The 24,466-nt window shown below is 34.4% G+C and overlaps 4 protein-coding genes, 2 long non-coding RNA genes and 2 other non-coding genes across 10 annotated transcripts, besides 1 other annotated feature; 4 read left to right on the forward strand and 4 right to left on the reverse strand.

The window, feature by feature from the left end:
* Window positions 1-622: 622 nt before the first annotated feature.
* On the forward strand, window positions 623-2,695 carry AT4G30940 (BTB/POZ domain with WD40/YVTN repeat-like protein). Its single transcript, NM_119242.3, has one exon. The coding sequence runs from the start codon at window positions 899-901 to the stop codon at window positions 2,222-2,224; it is 1,326 nt and encodes a 441-aa protein (NP_194823.1). The 5' UTR covers window positions 623-898; the 3' UTR covers window positions 2,225-2,695.
* A 29-nt stretch (window positions 2,696-2,724) lies between these two features.
* FAD6 (fatty acid desaturase 6) lies at window positions 2,725-5,596 on the reverse strand. Its single transcript, NM_119243.4, has 10 exons — window positions 5,385-5,596; window positions 5,195-5,258; window positions 4,675-4,922; window positions 4,453-4,596; window positions 4,228-4,379; window positions 4,023-4,145; window positions 3,747-3,924; window positions 3,535-3,653; window positions 3,334-3,448; window positions 2,725-3,192 (listed from the first exon to the last, which is right to left on the reverse strand). The coding sequence occupies exons 1-10, from the start codon at window positions 5,421-5,423 to the stop codon at window positions 3,028-3,030; spliced, it is 1,347 nt and encodes a 448-aa protein (NP_194824.1). The 5' UTR covers window positions 5,424-5,596; the 3' UTR covers window positions 2,725-3,027.
* Window positions 5,597-9,810: 4,214 nt separating this feature from the next.
* AT4G08385 lies at window positions 9,811-10,334 on the reverse strand. Its single transcript, NR_142203.1, has one exon. It is a non-coding gene; the product is annotated as an other RNA (long non-coding RNA).
* A 2,443-nt stretch (window positions 10,335-12,777) lies between these two features.
* SIP3 (SOS3-interacting protein 3) lies at window positions 12,778-14,933 on the forward strand. The gene has a single exon (NM_119244.3). It carries the CDS (start codon window positions 13,150-13,152, stop codon window positions 14,473-14,475), a length of 1,326 nt encoding a protein of 441 aa, NP_194825.1. The 5' UTR covers window positions 12,778-13,149; the 3' UTR covers window positions 14,476-14,933.
* Window positions 12,934-13,032: a sequence feature (AT4G30960.uORF1).
* Window positions 14,934-15,015: 82 nt separating the features above from the next.
* AT4G30970 (uncharacterized protein) lies at window positions 15,016-20,338 on the reverse strand (the record flags this gene model as incomplete). Its single annotated transcript, NM_119245.1, has 4 exons — window positions 15,016-15,060; window positions 16,673-16,817; window positions 19,838-19,992; window positions 20,279-20,338. The coding sequence occupies 4 exons, from the start codon at window positions 20,336-20,338 to the stop codon at window positions 15,016-15,018; spliced, it is 405 nt and encodes a 134-aa protein (NP_194826.1).
* Window positions 20,175-23,826, forward strand: AT4G30975. 3 transcript variants are annotated; one of them, NR_142380.1, is made up of 4 exons: window positions 20,175-21,148; window positions 22,332-22,360; window positions 22,778-22,852; window positions 23,016-23,692. It is a non-coding gene; the product is annotated as an other RNA (non-coding RNA). The 3 variants fall into 3 exon arrangements; NR_142378.1 differs by lacking the exon at window positions 22,332-22,360 and having other exon boundaries at window positions 20,792-21,148; window positions 23,016-23,322; NR_142379.1 differs by having other exon boundaries at window positions 21,125-22,360; window positions 23,016-23,826.
* MIR156b lies at window positions 20,649-20,831 on the forward strand. The gene has a single exon (NR_142377.1). It is a non-coding gene; the product is annotated as a microRNA ath-MIR156b precursor (primary transcript).
* A 211-nt stretch (window positions 23,827-24,037) lies between the features above and the next one.
* AT4G08415 lies at window positions 24,038-24,413 on the reverse strand. The gene has a single exon (NR_142204.1). It is a non-coding gene; the product is annotated as an other RNA (long non-coding RNA).
* Between the last annotated feature and the right edge of the window lie 53 nt (window positions 24,414-24,466).

Genomic DNA, 24,466 nt, shown 5'->3' on the forward strand with positions numbered 1-24,466 from the left:
TGTAAAATTTATCTTAAGACTATCTAGGATGTTTGTTTGTTTATTATCATGTGATGTGGTGATAAATAGCATAATGAATATGGTCAATGTTCTACGAATTTTGATATATCAAAGGTAATTTTTTGTTGTGTTGATCCATCTAGTTTAGATCATGACTGACCCCGAAAAGATTAGTACAGTGGTAAATTACTTACTTTATAGAGGAAACAACTGCAAGAAAAGTGGAGTTTGTTTTGCGTTCTTCCAAAATAGTGACTGAAAGAGGAAAAACATATACGTACTTTAATGTATGATAAGACTCAGCACGAAAATAGCAAAATATTTCAATGGAAAAAACGAAATTGTTTGTATTCTTCATTTTCTTCAGGGCTTCTAATGGCCCCATTTCAGCATACAAAAAAAAGGATATGTTAATGGGATGATATCTATCTATATGGGCTTTAGAAACGTTATCATGGATCACGGTATTAGCTTTGAAATTACACGAAATCTCGACCGCAGGATAGACGACAATATCTAAAAGCATCTGACGGTAGTAACACGAGTATTGTCTCTAGTAGGTCCCACCATGTTCCAGTTGGGTTTCTTACGTTTTAAATGCCCGAGCAACGGAAAAATGTCCGAGACCAAGACAGATCGTTTTATTTTCTCTTCTGGGAATCTCAGCTTTTTTTAAAAAAATATCCAGAGTCCAGATCATCGTATTCAATTTGATTAATCATAAATCAGATTTCATTTCGTTATCCTTTCCCAGGATTCAATTTCTTCGAATCCGATCGAATTTCGAATATTTTCAATCCGAGTTCGAGCGTTCATGGCTTCCTTGTCTTGTCATTAATGCTTTTGGTTCGAATCCATAAAAATCATTGATTTCACCTATTTTCAGAAATCAGAAATAATGGGTTTATCAAATGACAGGATCAAATTCAACGTTGGTGGCAGAATCTTCGAAACGACAGCGACAACGCTCGCTAACGCAGGTCGCGATTCCTTCTTCGGAGCATTATTCGACGAAAATTGGAATCTTTCACAACCCGGGGATCTCTTCATCGATAGGAATCCAGATTGCTTCGCTGTTCTTCTCGATCTTCTCCGAACAGGAGACTTAAACATCCCGCCTAATATCCCGGAGCGTCTCCTTCACAAAGAAGCAATGTTCTACGGCTTAATAGACCACTTACGAACCGCAAAGTGGGGACCTTTCGACGGTAACAGACTCCACCTATCTCGTTCCGTCACCGGCATAGCTCCTGGAGACGGAACGGCGATAAGAGCTGGTCCGGATGGTGGATGCTGCATAGCTCATGGGAGTGTCGTCCATGTCTTTGATTGGATGCTTGAGGAGCATCCAACGATTAATCTTGATTACCAGAGAGTGAACGATGTTGGTTGGATTGATTCTGGTAACATTGTACTCTCTGCTTGTGAGAGATTAGGAAGAGGAGATGGAGGAATGGGATTGTTTAGCTCATCTTCTGGTGAGCTTAGGTATAAGTTTCAGGTTAGTCATGATAATCAGGTTAAGAGTTATAGTGCTGGAGCTTTGAGTTTTAGTCCTGATTCTAAGATCTTTACGAGCTGTAAAGGAAGAAGTAATGAGTATGGGATTGGAGTTTGGGATCAAAGTACTGGAAAGCAAGTAGATTTCTTTTACGAGAGTCCTGGTTGGTCTTTAGGAGATGCTGATAAGTTGCAATGGTTGAGTGGTAAGAATTGTCTTCTTGTAGCTACTTTGTTTCCAAGGAAAGATAACTGTTATATTAGCTTGTTGGATTTCCGAGAGAAGAACATGGTCTGGTCTTGGTCTGATATCGGATTTCTTACAATGGCGGAAGAGAAGAGAGTGAGAGACGCGATAGCAATGGAAGAGAGCAATTCGATATGTGTGGTGAATGAGTTTGAAGATCTAGGGTTTATTGATCTGAGGATGGATGGAGGAGGGAGTAGTGTGAGGTGGAGTTCTAGGAGCAGGTTGATGAAAAGCAAGATGCCTGATGAGCCTTGTTACCCCAAACTTGCTTTGCATGAAGGCCAGCTCTTCTCGTCTATGAATGATTCCATCTCTGTGTTTTGTGGATCAGACTGGGTTTTGACTTCTAGGTTGAAAAGAAGCTATGGCGGCTCCATTTGTGATTTCTCTATTGGTGGGGATAGGTTGTTTGCATTGCACAGTGAGGAGAATGTGTTTGATGTGTGGGAGACTCTTCCTCCTCCCATCATCTGATTTCACATTTTGATATCTTGAGCTTAGTCTGGTCTGTTTCTGTTGCTTCTGGTTTGCTTCTTTTGTTAATGTTTTAGGGTTGTTAGAAAATATATAGGATGAGAGAAATAGCAATAGTCAAGAGAATATAAACATAGAGAACATGATCATAGACTTTTGTTAGGATTGATATTAATACGATTTTAAGTTTCCAGTTTCAGGTTGTGTTCTGTTTTGTCCTTATATGACTCTTTCTCAATGTAAAGAATTAATCCTCTTTTGACCTTTAGCTTTAAGCTCCTTTCATGGTGGTGTGAACTGTGACCACAGTCTCAGATTTCTAAAGATTTGATGATTCGCTCCCTTATTTTGGACATGTGAGTGTCTTTTGTTGGACAGTGAATGACTTTGTCTTTCCACTTTCCGTAAAGAAGTCCCAAGAATTTTGCTTTAGCTTTCTTTTCTCTCTTCACTTTTTCTTTTGGCTTTTTTCCCACGACTTTCTCGGAAATATTGCAGACACAGTAAGAAGATGATGTTTATATCTTCAAAGATTCTCATCAACTAAATTTTCATCACATTACAGTACATTGCAAACTATATAGACTGTTCAATCTTCTTATAGCTAAGAAACTGATAAAAGAATTGCAATCGCTGAGATAATTTGACCAGTTTCTCTCTTCTGATAAGATTGGAAAGAAGATAACAGTATAAAGCGTTGGTGAAGTGTTAGAGAAGCTCATCGCTTGGAAAGCTTACATATAACATCGGCGACTGCAAAAAGATATTGAGATTTCAAAAGACTAGTTTGAGACCATGGCGAATCAGGCTGTGTAGTTAGGCATTGCTTTCTTGAGGAAGGTTATTGGCTGAGATTCTTCAGGGGCTAACCGGTCAAAAGGAATGTAGTTCTCCTCTTTGTCATAGACATGACACACAGTCATTATCGTCTTCATCAATCGCCAGTTCCATGTAGCCAAGTTTGTATACTGCAACAACACCCCAAAAGAAGTAGCCCAGGAAACTTTTAGTGTCTTATTAACTTCCCAAAGGAACACTTATTATGTTGTGGTTCAAATTACTGTCATGTTATTCACAACAAATTTACGAGATAAGAAAGTGGTTAGTACCTTTCCCCAGTTCTCTTGTATAGACTCATGAGCTGCACGGAGATTGTAGCTCGGTATTCTTGGGCTAATATGATGCGGGATGTGAACGTTGATATCATGGCAGAGAATTTCAATCCTGTCGTAACACACAAATATTAGTACATATGAAACCAAACGATAGCTCTCAGCAACTTAACCATCTGAGCAAGTGGTATGCATTACCAACTAGGGTAGTCACAATGAACAGTTCCATTCAGCTGGGCCTGAGCCGCGTTCCACTCATCCGCAGGCTTGAAAGGTATATGCGGAGCCGTATGATGAACCATTGTGAATGTGCTCATCTATAGAGAAACAATAATGCGAAACCAACTTAGCTTCTGGTGCTATATCGAAAAAGAGAGAATAGGGAAAAAGCATAAAATAGAAGCATTTACCCAGAAGTGATAGCCCAACCATGGCATTAACCAGAATTTTACCCATCCCAATATACCAACTTTGTATACGATCAGTGGCCACCCAACGGCCATGAAGGCGAAAACACAAGCCAAACTTATCTTCACCCTATTCACCTCGCTCGCTCTGAACTTTTTCAGATTGAAGTGCCAGTTCACCCTATTAGAACGCTTATTATAGTTGAGTAAAGAGATATATAAAGAGAGAAAAAAAATTGAAAAAAATTGATCACTGCGTAAGAGTTAATCTATATATACCAGTGAGCTATGGACAACCAAGGTCTAATTGGGCCATATCCAAAAATGATTGCCTTTCTCATCACGGGTGATGACTCAAACTCCTCTGGCGGAACTGGCTGCCAAGCTGTGTCATGAACTAACCTATAGAGAGAACAAAACGGAAACATGAGTTCCTATCTCTCATTCTATTGCGGATATCTTTAACAGTCTAAGAAAGACTTACATGTTGGTTTTGGCGTGATGGCGGTCGTGCTTAAACCGCCATGGCTCATATGGGTAGACAAGTGGTAGGAAGGCGAGAGTACCCACAATGTCTTCCACCAATTTGTTCTTTGAAAATGACTTATGTGCACAATCATGACCTATCACAAAGAACTAAGAAAGAAAAATCTGGTTAGACAACAGTAACAAGCTGACACACAGAAGAGGACAGTGGAGGAGAGCTTACCCCGGTAATTGCAGTTCCTGTCCATGCCCAAGCCAACGGTAGCAGATACCACGGCGATTTTGCAATCATGAAGAGCCCCAAAGTGTATGAAGTCACAGATATCAACACAGACTTCAAAGCTTTCAGATCATCAATCTCAAACACCTGAAGACAATTTGTATTCCAAAAATGAGTAAGAAGTTCCATAAAAATCACACATAAGGCTTATTGAAAAAGGCATACCTCTTTGGGAAGTGTATCCATGATATCTTTTAAGGTGACATTCTCAGGAAGATCTTCTCCAATTTGTCTGAATCCATAGCTTTCTGCTAACTGTTCCCTGTCTTCTGCACTGTCAGCTGAAGGCGGTGCAACTGGAGCAGCCACCGCTTTGATACATCCAATTCTCCTTTTCACAGGAGCTACACATCTTCTACTTCGATGAGTTCGTCCTTTTAACAGAAGATCAATCGGCTTCACAGCATATACACCTGTATCCATCCAACCAACACAACCACAATAGAATGATTCATTCACTACATTAGCAACAAGAACTAACAGCATTCATCATTATTGCAATCCGAAAAACACAAACAAAACCCCTATAAGAAAGACAAGAACTTTGCTCAAAAATTCACTCTTTTTATTGCTTATCATTGAATACTTCTATTGAAACTAGATAACTCGAAGCTCCCATTTCCAAATCCCCTGTAATTAGTTTGAGAAAAAAAAGAGGAGTTTTGAGGAGAAAGGAGAAGAGTACCAGGAGAAACACGAGCAGAAGAAGCAGCAAGCTTAGGAACCCTAGGAAGACATTGCTGTGGGCCCTGAGAAACCAATAGCAAAGAAACAAATTCATTATGGGAAACTCATCCAAGTAGCAGAGATGGGCAATAGACAAGAGTTGGAAAAATGAAGCCTTTTTTGGGATAAGGAATTTGAAAAAGGAATACCGTGAAGGCGAAGAGAGAATCAGCAATTCTGGAAGCCATTGGGAAGCAGAAAATGCAGAAGAAGCGACCCCCCGAGAGAGTTTCTCCGGCAATATGTCTTATGAGATTGAATGGCTGTGAAGAGCCCTCACCTCTTCACCTTCTTCAGCAAATTGGACTTCCACAATTTTAAAGTTGGGTTTTTGTTTTTTTCAGTCTTTTTTTTTTTGTCAGAAACTAAAATTTTGCATACTAGAAAAGTCGAAACAATGATTAATAGTCAATATTTATTTAATACAGAATAACAAAAATGGTTAAGAATTATTGGGGAAAAAAAAGGGTTAGATAATTATCAATTTTTTGTTAAAGATAATTATAAATTTCAAAATGATAAATCCAAAACTCGAATATTCCTAAAATATGTTCTCATATAAACCTAATTTCATGGGGTCCTTTCTAATATTTATATTTATAAACCTAAATTTCAGGTTGGCAAGTTGGGCAAAAACTGAAATTTTTGGTAAATCTTCATACTCAAAATCAAAGTATTTTTTTTGTGGAGAACTGTATTAGTTTAAAAAAATTCAGAGTTTTAGATTGTAATGATAAATATCAATTGGAGTCTATGTCTATTATTTAGCTTGTTCACAAATATTTATAAACTAATACAATTCTCCACTAAATTTTTTCTATGTCTATTAATTAGCTTGTTCACAAATACAATAAGACCTTTTATACGAAAATTCTATTTCTACTAAGTTCAGTTTCAAGTTCAGATACAACATTATGTTTTTTGACGTGTATAAATATGTCTATCCTTTTAAAAAACGGAATGAAGAGAATGATACGTTACAAGTGACGTGTAATAGTTTATGTCATCAAATTGCCGTGTTTTTAGATCACTAATTTGTTTTGAGTTTTATTGAAAACATGCGTTACGAGTGATACGTGTATATCCTTCTATATACACAACAAATTCTTGTCGACAAAAAAAAAGTATTGCAACAAATTAGCATTAGCTAAGCTTCACATGAAAAGTCCGCAACTGTGTGAGCCAAATTGATAGGACTTAACATTACTCATTAGCTTGATAAATGATATGAAACCGACATTTTACGGCTAGTAGATGTCGATCGCATATATATGAAACACTTTTTAATAGCCTCACATTTCTTAGTTAGGTTCGTGAAAATAGCATTATTTTGTTTGCTTGGCGATTTCTTTCGCTCCTCTTAATTGTGTAAAGCCAAGTTCGTCATTCATCGTCTGCTTCTTTAGATTCAGGTGACTTCTTTTACGATCGCCACAAAAACTAACCTTGGCATATACCTAACGATAAGTTTTTTTCTTCTTGTTTTCCTTCAAAAGCAATTTGAAGAATGGGACTTTTAAATCAGTATGGGCTGAGCCCAACTACATCTACGAAAAAAAAAAATCCGACGATTAATAGAGTTGCGACAACACATTACCCTGGTACACTAATGCACGAAAAGTCCATAAGATGTGATTCAACTTGATTGGAACATAACTTGCCACGACTCACGAAGTTGTTCATGTCTTAAAAATTATGTTTTACCCTTAACTTGATAGTCTAGCTAGGTTCGTGCTGAGTCCACCAAACTAAAATTAGGTCTAGAGTTTTCTTTGGAGCATTTGGAGACTCTAATATACGAAACTATTATTTTTCAAATCCTGAAGACATATGTGAATTTACAAAGTAGCCAATGAGAAAATGCGTCTAATCAAGATTATTTTTGCAGACCTAGGTTGAAAAAGCGACCAATCACTTGGTTGGCCAATCCAATTTGATTACCGTTAAGTAAAAAATGTGCTACATCTTATAATTGCGTGACACTTTCCAATCAAAAGTATCACACACTAAAAATATAAAATTTATCCAAAACAGTACATGAAAATGATATTGAATAATTGATATGCCGCAAGAACTAAGTTAATTTTTAACAGCCTCACTTTTATTAGTTAAGTTCGTTAAATATTGTCTGTGTTTGATGTCTTTTCGCAATCAATGATCGATATACTAGTTGGAACCAACACACACCATTATTGATTGTTTACAGAGCTTCCATGTGAACTCTCTTGTCCGCTAGTTACCGATGTTATTGCCATTGCAATCAATCAATTTCCTTCCAATTTTATTCGTCCACCAAAACTTGATAAGACTTTCAATTTATTTTACTTTGCCACGTTCACCACAAGACGAAACTCCTTCATCCACGAATCGGCACTTGCTTTCCATAATCAGTATATAACTAACGAAACCCACCGAGACCAAACTTTGAATATGAATGACATGCATGATTCATATAGGTATAAACACACATTGATATATGCATTTAAAATATATAATTTTCGAAGATAATAGTCTAGAGATCCACAACTTGTATAAAGTTTCGCTATCATCTTATTAACCGGATTTAAATAGGTTAATGTACATATGTGAGTTAGATCACCAAAAAAGGTTTTCTCTTCAACTAATGACGAGTAGAAGTAAAGAAATTTCAACATAAATTTTTACTTAGACGACCATGCATTGTATTGTTCTTTAACTTTTTTTCTTACGTAAATTTATTATCTGTATATTATGCTAGGCTTTGCAGTTTGCACACATTAAGAATTGACTAAATGTTACTTGAATATTCGTGATCCATGGTATATCAACATGTACAGTAGTCAATAGAAAGGTCAAACATCGAGGTTCCATATAGAATGGAGACATATATCAAAATCGCAGTTACATGTCGTATTCGTTTAAGCTTTTGATGAGCGTTTAGGTAAATACATGTTTCAATCAATTTGTCTAACTTATAATATTTACATTAACGATATTTTGTTTAAATTATTTGTTTAGTATCTATAGGACTATATATATTATCTTTCCAATTAATTTAATACTAAACTTATAAAGTAATTAATAATATACAAATTTCTACGGGTTTGTCATTTGTCTAGTGACAGTCGAAACGTCTTTGTTCGTCATAAGAGAGCAAAAATTGGAATCATAGCACAGACACGATGATGGTACGTTGGTGTTGATAATGTTTTGAAAATGAAATTAAAAAGAAATCTTTTTGTATCAAAATTATTGAGAATTCATATTGCAAGACGCAAGTAATGCCTGCATGCAGAGTACATTTTTTGGCCTTGACGTGCATTATGTCACACGTGTATACTTTTTGCTGGCTCTCCACGAACAAATGATTTGATTCTTACAAATAATATAAATCAACAACTTTGATTACAATAATACTAACTAATTAATTAATACATATTAGATTCCAATCTTATACTAATACCAAAAATAAATCAACAAATTTGGACACTCGTGTTAGGAGTTTTGGACAAAAACTTTAATCAATTTCCCCATAATAATTCCGTTTCTTTTACAAAAACTGTTACGTATAATGTAATTGTCCACAGTCGTAGACAAAAAAATGTAATTGTCCACAGTCACCTTACCCGTGGGTCTCACGTGCACCACCCGATGACTAAATGAATGAATGTTTTTGGAGAAAGACGGGTTTTCAACTTTCAATATAACATGACAAAATTGAATTGGTTAACGACTTAACGTTTAATTAGTGCTCCAATGTGTCTTAATGATCATAATTTGCCAAAACATTAATTTTTATACTCCAATATTAAGTGTAGTACTTACTCGCGACGGGGGAGACCAAAAGACAAGACACCGCCTACCAAAGTGTGAGAATATACTTTTGGGTCCCTTGCTTACGTTATCATGTAATAGAACCTGAACCAGAAAATCCCTGCCCTTCTTTGTTTCTTTGTGATTGCTTTTGTTTTTGCTTCTTCTCTTCGTTTCCCCCCGTTAAACTGCTACCAAGAGAACATGCAATTAATTGTTTCAATAAATATCAGGATTATTTTTAGGTTTGCTATAATTGCTTTAATATTGATAGATCCGTTCACATCAATACAATATATAACAACTAGACATAGTTGCACAAGCAAGATAGTAATTAGAAACTCATATATATCGTTTCATTTCGTTCTGTGATTTGTATTATGAGATATTTGGTATATATATCAACAAACAAAATAATAGTTTATAGAGAATCTAATCAAGTGCATGCATTGCAACTTGCAAGAAGTAATGGTGCTAAAGGCAATTGATGAGACTGGGCTCATCATTTAGACTATTAATGTTATTTTATGCAAGCAGTAATATTCCTCGAGTATTATTGACAATGCACATTTCTTTTCAGTTGACTATGAATTAATATATAATGGCATATAATATAGGAATTATTAAACAAACCATATTGACATCATTGAAATCGCTATTGCCCATACAACAACATCAACTTATTCCAAGAATATCAAATTACATTAAATATAGTTTTGTCCCATGCATGTAGGCAATAATAGCACAGGTTTTTTCATATAGTACTCCTCTTTTGGTGTGGTTGTGCAAGTGTAGGCATGATCTCAGAAGAATTATTAACGAGAAGCAACAGAGAATGCAGAACAGAAAGCAGTAAAGGAGTCTCGTAAATTGTGAATTAAAACATTGAACTCCAGCTAGCACATCGTTTTAATCGCACATAGTTTTGTGGTGAAAACAGAAATGCAGTACTCTTCTCAATATTTATAAGAACTTATATTATAAACCCTAAATCTAATCACACTAAATCACATAGGCATATCGTTTATAATATTTAAATTTATGTATAACAATATAAGAAGGATCGGAGAAGGTCCACACATGAAGAAAGGTAGGGATCGCTGACGTTGAGAGCCGCCCAAACGTTTCTGGTGGCCGAGGAGGAAAGAGCATCATGTTGGTCTGTTGGGTCATTCAAGGCAAAAACCAAAATTTTTTTAATGTTTTTGGCAATTTCGTATGACTACATCAAAACGTTTACTTTAATTTAATTGTTTGTTTGACTAATACTATCTACGGCGTTGCATTTGAAATCAATATATAGTAGTAAACAAAATAAAAAATAATATAATACCATTTTTAAATTTAAACATACGCATAAAACAACTAATTATCAACAGAGAGACTATCAAGTGGAAGGAAGACACGTGTGCGTATGACTTGTACAAGTTACACAAAACATACGAAAGTGTAGACAAAACACATACGTATATCGGTAAACGTACATAAACCGTCATCTAGTAGTCTAGTTAACTTATACTAGATTTTCATTTCCGTTACTTATCACTTTATCATACTTATGTTTTATTATCATTTTCACGTGTATTATGCTCTCGCCACTCGTCTGTTTAAGTATGAGATCATGAAAAAATGATTCCTTGTTAACTTTTCAATGCTAAAGTTAAGTTAAAAAACATTTACAAGTGTTTATAGATACCTTTATCAAACAAATATAGCTATAGAAATGAATAATAAATGCCACATATACAAAATTACCGTGTAAATTGTTTTTATAGCTGAATTTTCATATCAACATCTACAACTATCAAAAGTCAAAAGTATTTAATTCAATTTTTCATCTTTTTTTTTTGTAATTGACATTTTCAAATGTATATCACTAATTTTTATCTTAACCTGGTTTGAATAGTTGAAATTAATGGTTGAACTGTGATTCAAAACTTTTTTCAGTTTTGTGATTAATCCAGTTTTTTTTTTTTTTTTTTATGTAATATGTTATTAACATTTTGAAAAGTATATGGAACGACTTATTTGTTGGGCATAACAACTTAATAAAATAGCATATCTAATATTTCCTCTTAAAATGGAACGATTTAAAACAAAAACAAAAAAAATCTTCTCAAAACTCATTAGCTAATTGATTGATTGTAGTAATATAGAGAATCTTCAGCAAACCAAACTTTAGTTATTTACGGACCACATGATAATTATCATATCTATGAATGTTTTTAATTTATATATTCTTGCTACAACATCCGTTTCAAAAATTATAGCCTCAAAATAAACAAGAAAAACTTCACAGTTTATCTACCATCTTCGTGTATAAAAACAAAGAAATGAAGTAGAAAACCCTAGAATCTACACTCACATAATGGTCCACAAGGACCACAACGAATGAAAACAATTGAACACAAATTATAGTAAAGAATCATGGAATCTATGGAAAATTATCAGACCCTACATTAAGACACAACTATTTTCTTTATAAACCTTATGAATTTTTGTAGATACAGAACTTGATTCATTGTATATAATTATGCTATTTCCCTCAATTATCCATATGCATAATGCAATGCAAATGGGTAAGTAGTCAGTTAAACTAAGGGCTTGATTGGTTCTCCCTCTGCCACCCGCAAACGCAGCGTTTGCGGGTGGTAGCGGTTGTTAGCGATTGGCACCAATCATATAAACCGCTAGATATCGCTTTGGACCGCTCGAAATCGCCAGATTTCAAAAGCTCCTTCCCGCAAGCGTTTGCGGTTGCGGGCGGTAGCGGTTAGGTTAAAAAAAAAATTATTTTTATAATTAATTAAAATAATTATATTTTCCACCCAAACCCTATATATCTTATTCTTATTAGAAAACTCTAATAATTAATATATTGTAACTCTATTCTCTCAATTATGGCATCCACCCAAACGGATAAAAATTAAAATCAAAATCAATAATCAAAAGTAAGTATCATATATTCGTTCATCCATTCACGACCAGTTTGATTTTTTTTTGAGTTGGAGATGTGTTATAAATCGTTTGGATATCTTGAAGAAACTTTATTATATGTATAGAGGCAATCTGGAAAATCCGCGAGTTCAACGTTATTTACAGTTTATCACACTATTTGATGTAATTTTTGGTGATGTACCAAATGCATAAAGTATTAAGCTTTTTCTTGCAAAATTTATTTATTTTTGAATTTAATGTTTTATTTACGGTTTTAATTTTTAATTATATTTAATTTTTCTAATATTATGAATTTATCATAATAATATATTATATTTTTCTTTCTTTTAATAGTAATATATTATATTTATTTTGGTTTATTTTTGTTTAATTACTATCACACCCGCTGGTTTACCAGTCATAAAACTCCCGCAAACGCACCCATTATCAAACGTTCAACCAGTCGTTCAAAACGTTTGATAACGCTTGAAACTGCAACCGCCAGTTTCCGCAAACTTCCGCAACCATAACCGCACCCGCTGCATTTTAATCCGTCAGGCCCTAAAAAAATTAATCACTAGGCCGTTAATCCCTATCCGTAATACGAAACACTAGAGGGATAGAATAGTAAATCGCATCGTGACCGGTCATAAAAAGACACGTGTCGTCATCGCTATCCAAATAATTGACAAACTCGAAGCCGCCAAGGGATTGCCGAAGACACATGTCAGTCAGCGAAAGGAGGTTAAACGGTGTAGTTATCACTCCCTAATAAGGGTATCTACGTAATTGCAATGTCGTTAAGATCTATATAAACACTACTCTTTTGCTAGCTCTTATCCGACGGCAAAAGGAGAATTAAGATTTTTAACTTTAAACGAGAGTTTCGTTTATTTACTCAAAAATTTACTTCTGAAATCTCTATTTGAATTTCGGGGAAAAAAATCCTAAGTAAGGGAATGCAGAGAGATGGTCGGAGTATCGCCGGTGAAGACTAAGCTGTGTGATCGGTTTAACCGATCCGTCGGCGGCAGGAATTGCCACCGGAAACACGTCGAGGACGGGTGATCCAGTTTTCTAAACTCTCGTCTCTCGAATTCTTCGAAGATATCGAAAAACTGTAAATCTTTTTTTTCTTCTACTTTTTTACAAAATTCTCTAATCATCGTTGTAAAGTAAAAAACCATGGTCGGAGCAAAACCGGTGGAGAATGGATCTGACGGTGGTAGTAGTACGGGGCTGCTTCACGGCCGTTACGAGCTAGGGCGTCTTCTAGGTCACGGAACATTCGCGAAGGTGTACCACGCTCGTAACATACAAACCGGAAAAAGCGTGGCGATGAAAGTCGTCGGAAAAGAGAAAGTGGTGAAAGTTGGTATGGTTGATCAGATCAAACGAGAGATCTCTGTGATGAGGATGGTGAAACATCCAAACATCGTCGAGCTTCACGAAGTCATGGCGAGTAAATCCAAGATCTATTTCGCCATGGAGCTTGTACGAGGCGGTGAGTTATTCGCTAAGGTGGCTAAAGGAAGACTACGTGAAGACGTAGCTCGTGTTTATTTCCAGCAATTGATCTCAGCCGTTGATTTCTGTCATAGCCGTGGTGTTTATCACCGAGATCTGAAACCGGAGAATCTCTTGTTAGATGAAGAAGGTAATCTCAAGGTGACTGATTTTGGTCTCTCTGCTTTCACTGAGCATTTGAAACAAGACGGACTTCTTCATACAACTTGTGGAACTCCGGCTTATGTTGCGCCGGAGGTTATATTGAAGAAAGGATACGACGGAGCTAAGGCGGATCTGTGGTCTTGTGGTGTTATACTTTTTGTGCTTCTTGCTGGTTATTTGCCGTTTCAAGATGATAATCTTGTGAATATGTATAGGAAGATTTACAGAGGAGATTTCAAATGTCCTGGTTGGCTTTCTTCTGATGCTAGACGGCTTGTGACTAAGCTTCTTGATCCGAATCCGAATACGAGGATTACTATTGAGAAGGTTATGGATTCGCCTTGGTTCAAGAAACAAGCAACGAGATCAAGAAACGAACCAGTGGCTGCCACAATCACAACCACGGAAGAGGATGTTGATTTCTTGGTGCACAAGTCGAAGGAAGAGACGGAGACGTTAAACGCGTTTCATATAATCGCGTTATCGGAAGGGTTTGATTTGTCGCCGTTGTTTGAGGAGAAGAAGAAAGAGGAGAAAAGAGAGATGAGATTCGCGACGTCTCGGCCAGCGAGTAGCGTGATTTCGAGTTTGGAAGAAGCGGCGAGAGTTGGGAATAAGTTTGATGTGAGGAAGAGTGAGAGTAGAGTAAGGATTGAAGGTAAACAGAATGGTCGGAAAGGGAAATTGGCGGTGGAAGCGGAGATATTCGCGGTGGCTCCGTCGTTTGTTGTCGTGGAAGTGAAGAAAGATCATGGAGATACGCTTGAGTACAACAACTTCTGCAGTACTGCTCTTAGACCAGCTCTCAAGGACATTTTCTGGACCTCTACACCTGCTTGAATTTGATGAATTCTTGCGTGTTTCAAATTTTTATGTTGTAATATATATTGTTGGATTCTAGATTCGATTCGTGATTCTTGTTTTTGATTCTTAATGTGGTATCATAGTTTGGATCGTTCAAAAAGTTGTAAGTCTTTTGTGTGTGTTTGAGTCGTGGCCGATATGTTGCGTCACGAAGCAGAGAATGTTGTGTGTGGTGTAGAATGGTGTGTTAAAGATTCCATCATCAACAAATAATAATCATGACTCTTTTAAGAATGTTAAAGAGTCAATTTTTATGCATTCATTCTCATCAAATGTCTTTTTTTTTTTTTTTGCACGTCTCTTCTTACCTTGGATTGATTAGGACATCATCTTTGTTTATGCTGGTCCAATTTGTAGTGTCGTGTTGAATCATGTATATACTCTTCAAGATTCATGTGACTATTGTATTAACACAAGTACTTAAAAAAATTCTGCGTTTTTACTTTATTGAGTCGTTTAGCTTATGCGTTTTAAATTGGTAAGATGAGTAGTAGAATCATCAAGTTAATTCAGTCGCTAGCGATGATAGAGGGCTTGTGGAGTAAGTCGAGTTAGTAAAATCTGTCATATAACAATAGGGATATGATTAGCACAAATGTGACGACGATTGTATGATTAGTGATCAGAGTTTTTTTTTTTTTTTGAATAAAATGATCGTGACAAGTATTCATTGATTTGTTGATTATAAATAATAGTGGAGTAGATGGATTCAGATGAGTGAATAGAATATGAAAAGTAAAAGGAAGATGAGGTGGGCAGCAAAACAAAAGTAGAAGTTACGTGATTGGGATGGATGTTTCATGAACCCGATTAATATTATATTAGTATATATCTCTCTTTTTAATAGAATTCTTAGTATAATCATATCAAACATGTGATTCATTAACGGAGATGCAAACACCAACCCATGATCTGTAACATAAAAAACGAAAAATGAATAACCATCTTTTACTGCCACAACGTTGAAACTGTGAAGGGTTCTTTTGTTTCCATCGAAAAATAACGTGAGTTTCGATCAAAGGTCTACCCCAGTTTTAAGAAAACGTATCAGTACGAGTTTCGCCGATCTATCATTTATGTAGAACAAAATTAGAGTGTGTCAACCGTTTGTATAGCTCTCCTCGTTGCAATTTTCTTCAGTCATCTTGTACGAGTGTAGAATTCTGCTAAACCCTTCAGATAATATCAAAATTTGCTTTCTTCATCCAAAAATATGAAACTGTCGGCCACCCAGATTATATATATAGAACTTTACAGATTAAAAGTTGTAGTTTATCTCTCATTAAAAAAAGGATTGTGGTTTATCTAAATTATAGAAAATGTGGTGTATATTTGTTTCTTTCTAAAGCTTTATTACACAAATCTTTAACTATTTTTGGTATTTAATTATGGCATACTGAAGAAATAGGAAAATCAAAGAACTTATAACTGAAACGCATTAATGTATTGATCTATCCCATTAAAAATCATTGCACTTATCATATGTTCATCGATCGCAAGTCGGAATTCTCTTTCAGAATTACTCAGGACGAAAGTTAAGGTTTGCTTTCTGATCTTTAAGGGATAAATCAAATCATACAGTATTATTATAAAGTCGAATATGGTGAGATTGATCCACATGCGTTTTAATTATATATGTTTCATACTTTTTAGTTTTCTTTAATAAGACGAGACAATAGACATGATGAATATTGATTACCCAAAGATATATTGGCTTTGCTTCTGTCCACAGAACTAGAAGAGCTATGACATGTGAAGACCGTTGAAGCGTTCTCCATGTGGGTTCTTATCCGTTATTCTTGGAATCCGAAGGATCCATAGAATTCAAATAGTGGCTGTTGAACAAATGAATTCGATGCATAACAAACAGATAATATGAAACAAACAGAAGAAATATAGTTACTGTTGAATAGTGAGATTATACTAGATGAATTTGGTGCGGAACAAATGTAGAATAAGTAAATTAGAAGAAACAAGCAATGCCAAAACAAATGAAATTAACAAAAGTTGAATAGTGATTACGATCAAGAGAAAGTGGGATTTATCAAACTTTAACTAATTTTGTTTTTTATAACACTTGCGTGAGTTACGTGAGAGAATAGTAATGTAACGTTCCAAACTTCTAATCGTCCATTTACAACTCTTAACATTTTCAGTTTGCTTGCACTAATACCATATGTTTTGGTCTCATGCTTGGATCAAAACCATTAAAGCCTTCGTCGTGTAGATTAATGAGCTCTGATATGTCACATGTGAGTGTCAATATATTGTTGGTTACTGGCGGATTGACAGTTTGACACAATTGAAGTTGCATGTTGCTAAGGCCAAAATGGTGGAAAAGAAAGACTAAAAGAGTTAGATCAGATCTTATAATACAGATTAAAAAAACAAGTGGAGTTTTGTCTTCTGTCATTGAGCTTCGGTGTAACACATTCTCAAATTGTTAATTTATTAAAGTTCCAAGTTCCAACAAATATCTTTGGGAACAATTATAAGGAAATAATCGAGAGGATAATTTATTTAGTTTCTTAGTGGTTGAATCTCTTTAAGTTTATTCTCATTGTTACATATTGGTTGGGCTACTGTTAAACATATGCATGTGGAATCTGTGGGACTAACAGATATGATTTAGTTTAGTGATAGCAATTCGCTAAAAACAAGAATAATCAATGTCCATATATGATAGATTAGATCCAAAAAGTATGATACTTTATTTCTTATATGACGGGTTATCAAACATAACCACAAAGCTTATCGATTCTCTTTTTTATATAGATATATAAATACACGATTTGTTCATATCTTACTTTCTCCAGTATCAATTATGTTATATTCTATCGTTATTAGAAGGTTGACAAATTGGTTGTTACTTTCTCCGTCTCATGAAATTAAATATCTTAATCTTTTCACACAACGTTTTTTTTTGCAACACCTATTGTAAAAATACGAAATACTTTTCTTTATGAAACAACTTTTTAACTGTGTGGTATTTACGAAAACTTCAATTAATTTGTTAGGTGATAGATTTTTATGACTATACAAACATGTTTTGGTGTCAAGTTTTATAATCAGTACTAAATTCGAATATTCGAGTACTAGTTCGGTGAGAGTTGGGGACCTTAGGGTCAGGTCAACTTCCAATACATACTTTTTCATTTAGAGTTTTAACAGAAATAAAGGCAAATGTTCTATTAATTTATAAAAGAAAATTACTAAACTAATCTAATAAAACTTGAAAATCTCAAGTGAAAAAATATCTGTCTAAAATTAACTTATGTTAGGCACTTAGGCTGGCTTTTCAAAGCGTTAGTTAGCCTGTATCTCAACTGATGTATTATTTTTTTTTAATAAGCCGATTTTTTTTCTTAAATGATATCATAATTATGTGCAATGTGATCGTTAATTATTTTAAGGGTAAACTAACAGAAATAAAATATATCTTTTTACAAAAATAACTCAAAAGAAAAGGTCAAATGCAAAATTAAAAATAACTCAAAAGAAAAGGTCAAATACAAAATTACCAACCTAAACGTTGGGACTTCAGAGACTAATATCCATATTTGGGCCCGAATATTGGGCTATAATCTAATTGAGTAAATTGAGCAACCTTCAGATTTGTAACTGGATCGTTCATGGGTGTGGATATATAGTTGGAAGGATAAACCAATAAGCAATAAGGCCACAACGTAAATCCGAGTTAATCGACCGACTAACTTTGATTTTGGGTCTGTTGATACATACGTTTGATTTTGGGTCTGTTGAACACTGTACAAACAAGTATGTTTGTGAGACACATGTGATCATGTGATACAGTTTGATTAGTCCACTAAAATATTACTACTCAATACATTTCGAAATTATATATAGAGAGTGAGACATACCAAGGTACAAGTGATAAATGTTTGTGAAAGAACACAAAAGGGAAATAAAACGTGGACAAATGAGATGTAGATAAGTGCAGAGTCTAAGACTTCTAAAAAAAAAAAGTGAAATAGCTTTTGAGTTTTCATAGGTTTTAAAATTCGAGATGTCCCTATGGTTTTTCTTATTTCCCATCATCATCCTACATTTTTTTTTCTAGTTGTTTTTTTTTTTTTTTTTTTTTCTGTGTACAACGCCATAATTATTTTCCTTAGTGAAGACAAAAAAAAATTCACGTGCGAAAGAATCCAAGGAGTACTTACTTGTGCTATTGGACTCACTGCATAATGTTTATAGAAGCATGACGGATCCCTAATCCAGTGTTTATCATGATACTAAGGAAAATATAAATTTACTGATACTCATAATAAGCATAATGCTTTCATAAATGATAACTCACATTTTTTTTATTAATAATATGATATGTAGTGACCTAATGATTTTTCTGTTTATAGTTTAAATGAAAATATATAAATTTACTGATTTTATATGATTTATGAGTCGATCAATCAAATTAGTCAATTGCTAACTTTGCTTAGCTAACCACAAGTTGTGCACTGTATATGTGCTCTCATTATAGCTATTATTGTTCAAGTCGACAAAATGATTAATAGAGCTTCGTTTATCTATATTTTAAGCAGAGGTTAGTACAAGAATTTTGTCACTTGATTTGATGGTAGTTTTAGATTTCCAACATTTGAAAGTTTACTAGTACTTTTTACTCCTCTACATTTAGATAATGTTGGTGACAAATCACTAAAGTCATTTACGTGATTTTTTTTATTTAAAATATTGAATGGCAGAATCATGTCACTAGTCCAGGATTCTACGATTTCAAAACTAAAATTCTTTTCGTTTTGTTTTACAGTACTATAGTTGTAAAAGTATACGGAAGATGTCTAAATGGGAATCTAAAACCTGAAAAATAAGGATCAGATAATACTAATAAAGTAATACTAAGTACTAACCCATAGTAATTAGTGAAACTGTACAATGTACAATGTACCAATGCCATTAATGATTTCAGTATAAAATATCTTTCTGAGTTAGTGGAATTGTTTTTCACTAGCATCAATTTACCTGACGTAATTAGTTAATTAAGAAAAGACATGTATGATGTATGTACTAACAGACAATAAAAAAAAGACTCATCATGATTAGTGTCCAAAAAGGAAATTCGAAACCTGACCCAATCAAGAAAGAACAACCCTTTAAAATACCTACTCTAAGATGGCCTTGGTAGAAATTCTATCAGGCCTCTTTTTCTTCTAAGAGTAAAATGGTAAACCGATTCGAGCGAATATTACATAATACATATATTTCCTTCACTCAAACCATTTTACAAGTTCTAAATAATTTCAGTTTTAATGCTATCTAGTATCTAGTATCTAGCTAACACGTGATTGTTCTTTCTTACTTCATCTTTTGATCCTTGATTCTTTTTTCGCTCCATGATCTGTTATCCTTTCTTGGTAAATCATCAACCTCATTTTCATTTTGCAGCCAAGTAGCCACCAGAAGTAAACTTTGATTCATTCGATAAGTAATACAAAACGTTATTGTTGGTTCACTCTATAAAATCGAATCAAACTAAACTTTGATTTATACGCTCATGCCTACTTCCCAATCATTTCTTACCTCTTTCACTGTAACCGCAAAAACAAAAACATTAAAACCTATATCCTCCTCCGTCAAACCTTTTGCTTACAGAATCAATGTTAAATCAAATTAATAGGAAATAAAAGTAGGTCTGAATTTTATTGGACATACAGTATTAAGTATTTTTTCGTCGGCTGTGTTACACACGCGCCACCCTCTGAAACCCGACTTTAATGAAGTTAATTAAACACCCACTCACTGTAAGACACGTGTAGAAATCTTCTAAACCCTTTTTTGACAAAACATCATGTCTCTCCATTTTGGAAAGGAAAAACGAAAGATTAAAGAAATTAAAAGAAGGAAAAAAACCACAATCTCCGTCAATCTTTGAACCCTTTTCTCGCTCCTATCTACCATCCTCTCTCTTTATATATCGACTGTTTCGCCATTAGAGTCTATTCAAAGAAGTCGAAAACACACACCCTTATGGCCTTATCTAACAACCAAATCTCCGAGAATTGGAATTTGAAAGATCAGTGAATTTCTTAACTTTTTTTTATTAGGGTTTTGGAGAGATCTGTGAGAAGAAAGTTGAGTTCTTAATCCATCTAGGTTTTTTTGAATTAGTTGCTAGAAGAGGGAGAGATGGTGATTGAGGAATGCAACAGAGAAAACTGACAGAAGAGAGTGAGCACATGCAGGCACTGTTATGTGTCTATAACTTTGCGTGTGCGTGCTCACCTCTCTTTCTGTCAGTTGCCTATCTCTGCCTGCTTGACCTCTCTCTCTCTCTCTCTCTCTCAAATTTGGCTTAGACATTTCTTTCTTTGATCGCTTCTTATCATCTCGTCTGTTGTGCACTTTTGCTAGTGATGTGTATATGACAAATGCGTTTTGATAATAATTAGTTGTGTGTTTTTCTATGTTATGTGGAAGTGGGTGCTTGCTTACGCATAAGAATGTTTGTTTTAAGGCTTTTTTTTTAGAAGTTTGGTGGAGATAAGCTCAGATTTCTATAGTTGGGTTTATAATACTAATAAATGTAATTTGGTTAAGTGTGCTGTAATGTTGAATTCTTCTAGTGCGATCTAGGGAAAGCGCGAGTTTTGATGATCATGAACCCCAACCGGTACACATTCTTCTCAAGATTTAATTTTCTATCTAATTGATTGTCTCTTTGTCTCATTTTTTTTTCCTTATAAAGTTTTTTCATGTTGAAATTCTCTGATGATCTTAACTGCTACATGCGAGTGAACCATAAATTATGTTTTCGTCTTCTATCAGAAACTAGAAGTGGCTTTCAGGTTTCACCAGAAGCCATTATGATGGAATTGGTGTATGATGATTGTTGTTCGGTTCTATTTCATGTATACCCTAGTTGAGTACTGTTTCAATGGAAACATGAGTTTTTTTCTCTGAGCAAGTTGGTAATGAAACACTGAATCCAGCTGTTTGGTCTTAAAAGGTCTTTGATCTATAATTTCCTTTTTTGTGTTAGGTTTGTACGGATTAATGCTAGTTGGCATTGAAGTCTACCTTGGAATTAATGTTATTTGGTAGTAGGTAGACATTCACTAACTTGGTTTCTTTGCAAGTTGAGATCCAAAAGAAAAATTGAACCCTATACCTAATGCTCTCTATTATCCGTTTTTTTCTTGCAAGTTTCTTCATTGTCGCTTTTGAAATTGATGAATAGTGATTTTTCTAAGTCTGCTTTGATTACTAATTGCATTATATAATCTGTTCAAGCAAATGCATGAGTTGGTGTTTTGTTTTTCTTTCAGAATGTTGGCTTTATGTTGTTCCTGTTCCATAAATGAGTAATGAGAGTTTGCTTATATTGTGTACTGTGTAGTGTCAATGCATAAATGAGAAAAGTCTTTGCGTTTGAGTTTGAAGAAATCAAATTGTGAATAGGTTTCTTGGTACTAGTATCTAATGTGCTTCACCCTGAAGTCCACAAATGAAGTCGTGATATAGATAACAACGGAGATGAATAATTGCTAAAATGTTATTTTTTCTACTGAAATGGTTGATCTTAATTAAGTTGCTTAATTGGTGTTATATCATCTGATTTTATTCTTTGTTGGTTTGATCTCTAGCTTTGATGTCTAAGTGCATGCACAATGTCTTCAAATAAGTTTATCAAGTGCTTGTAATCTAAATTTGCAATGATTATGAGTCAAAACATTCAAGTCTGCAAAGTCCGTGTGTGTGTGTGTCTGCTGAAACCATATTGTAAATTTGCTTAAGTACCAGAATTGGTGTCTAAGGGCTTCACACTGAAATCATTCTTTGAAGTCATAAAACAGATAACAAATGGGGAGACACATGGCTTTTGGTGAGTTTGAGTGAGCAATTAAACTTCAGGTGAAGTGGGATAGAGCTATAGAGATGATTCTGTTCATAAACTGTTTGAAAGAATCTAAATTATATTTTGGTTTGATTTAGAGTATCATGTAGTCATCACTAGGGACTGAATGTAGAAGCAAATTTTATCATAACTCTGATATCATGTGATCTGCATCATCTGATGTGTTAGGCTACTATGTTGTTTTCTTTTATTTGGATGTTAAGCTATACTGATTATTTGATAGATAAACTGAAAGACGTATTATTATGATTAAGTGCATTGGTATGCGTTTAGGTAACTCTAGAGACAGTTATACCATGAACATGATATTGTATTGTGGATTTTACGACAACAGTCTGAAAATCAATAATAACAACCTCATTTTGTGTTCTATTGCTTTTGCAGAAAGATGATATCAAATATCATGTGGGAAGACATTTCAAGGATATATCTAATTCAAGGTTTATCGGAAGTGTACAGGTAAACCAATTAAGTCACTTTACATGAGCCTTCTAGCTTGTTGATCGTGGAGAAACATCTATTTTAATTAGTACTCTGTTTGTTTACATAATTTGCGTTATACGTTTGTCATTGTTCATTAAATTTCACATTTTAAGAGTTTATGGTGGTTTATAATGTATAGATACTTACACATTTGTAAGCATGGTGGATTAAGTGGCTAGACAAGGAGCCAAAGATTGGCAAAATCACTATGATCAGAATCCACAGATGCACCAGCACTTCCTCTCGTCTCTTTGCATATCATATAAACCGAGAACATTTCTCAGGTATTTCGTCTCTACATTTTTAGGCAAGAACTTGATTCATGTTGATGCATGGTGTCAGTCAAAAGGTGTGTGTGTGTTGTGCTCTCCAATTGATGTGTCTCCCATTTTGTTTCATTTGGGTTTTTAATCCACATTATATGCTAGAACCTGTAACCAAGCTTATTGATCAGGACTTAATTTAATCATCTTATATGGTGAGTTACAGTTCTAGCATCTACTTGTTTCATGTATTGTTTAGTCAAGAACTTGATTCAACTTGATTCATCTGACTGTAAGATCGAGATATCAAAAGGGGTAAAATAAGTAACAACGCAGCCCATATCCAACATTACCATATATTGTTCATCGATATTACTATTTTTGCCCTAGGTCTATTAAGCTAAACCAGTTCATGCGTTTTCTCTAATCTATTCCTTTGAAACAACATATTTTAATGGGGTAATAGATTGTTATCTTTACATATGTTATTGTATGAACTAATTTTTGCATGTCAATCATGTTGGTAGCATCTTTTCCTAAGCTTAAATTTAAGGGTCAGGAAATGAGAATCTACTGTTGATCGGTAGATACAGATTTGTTTTGAATCAATGCTTTAAATCTAGTTGGTTCTGATAGTTTGTGTTAGTACATTGTATGGTTTCTCCAATTAATGTACTACGTTTGTTTCACCTAGAATTTGTTTTGCTCTTTTCCAATTTTTTAAATAGAATTATTGATTGATCTTACAAATAAATTTTTAAATTGAGAGATTATGTGTCGAATTGAACAAATAATCACCAAACTAATTAGTAATTTGAGCTGGATATGTAGTTTAGTAGTTCGAATTAGTGTCCTTTTGTGATCATCCCAATTTAAATTTGAGAAAATTTATGTGGTTGAAAAGAAAACTTGATGTTGACCCGTTTAAACAATGGGGGTGTTGGATGTATCTTATATACTTTCTACACTATTAAAAAAAAGTCACTGAGAAACTAACTATTGGAGCCTTATTTAGGAGCCGAGAGGTTAGGTTTTGGGATCTGGTTACAATCGTACTGTAAAAAATGAGAAAAATGAATGGGTGTGGTGCGGAGTTAGTAGCCACCCACTCCTTTAGTCAAATTGTGTCCCAGACTATTGTACTTGTAAGCCTAATACTTCCAAACTTCGCCGTAATTTATTTCCCACATGCTTTTGGCCCAAAATAAATTCATTTTTTGTACTTGAAGTCAAAACTCAAACCTCATGCCAAAGCAATAAAAAGAAGAGACTCTACAACGAAATGATATATTATATTTTCCTCTGTTTCAATTCAGACTATTTTTTT

Source organism: Arabidopsis thaliana, chromosome 4, assembly GCF_000001735.4.
Source record: "Arabidopsis thaliana chromosome 4, partial sequence".
NCBI lineage: Eukaryota > Viridiplantae > Streptophyta > Magnoliopsida > Brassicales > Brassicaceae > Arabidopsis > Arabidopsis thaliana.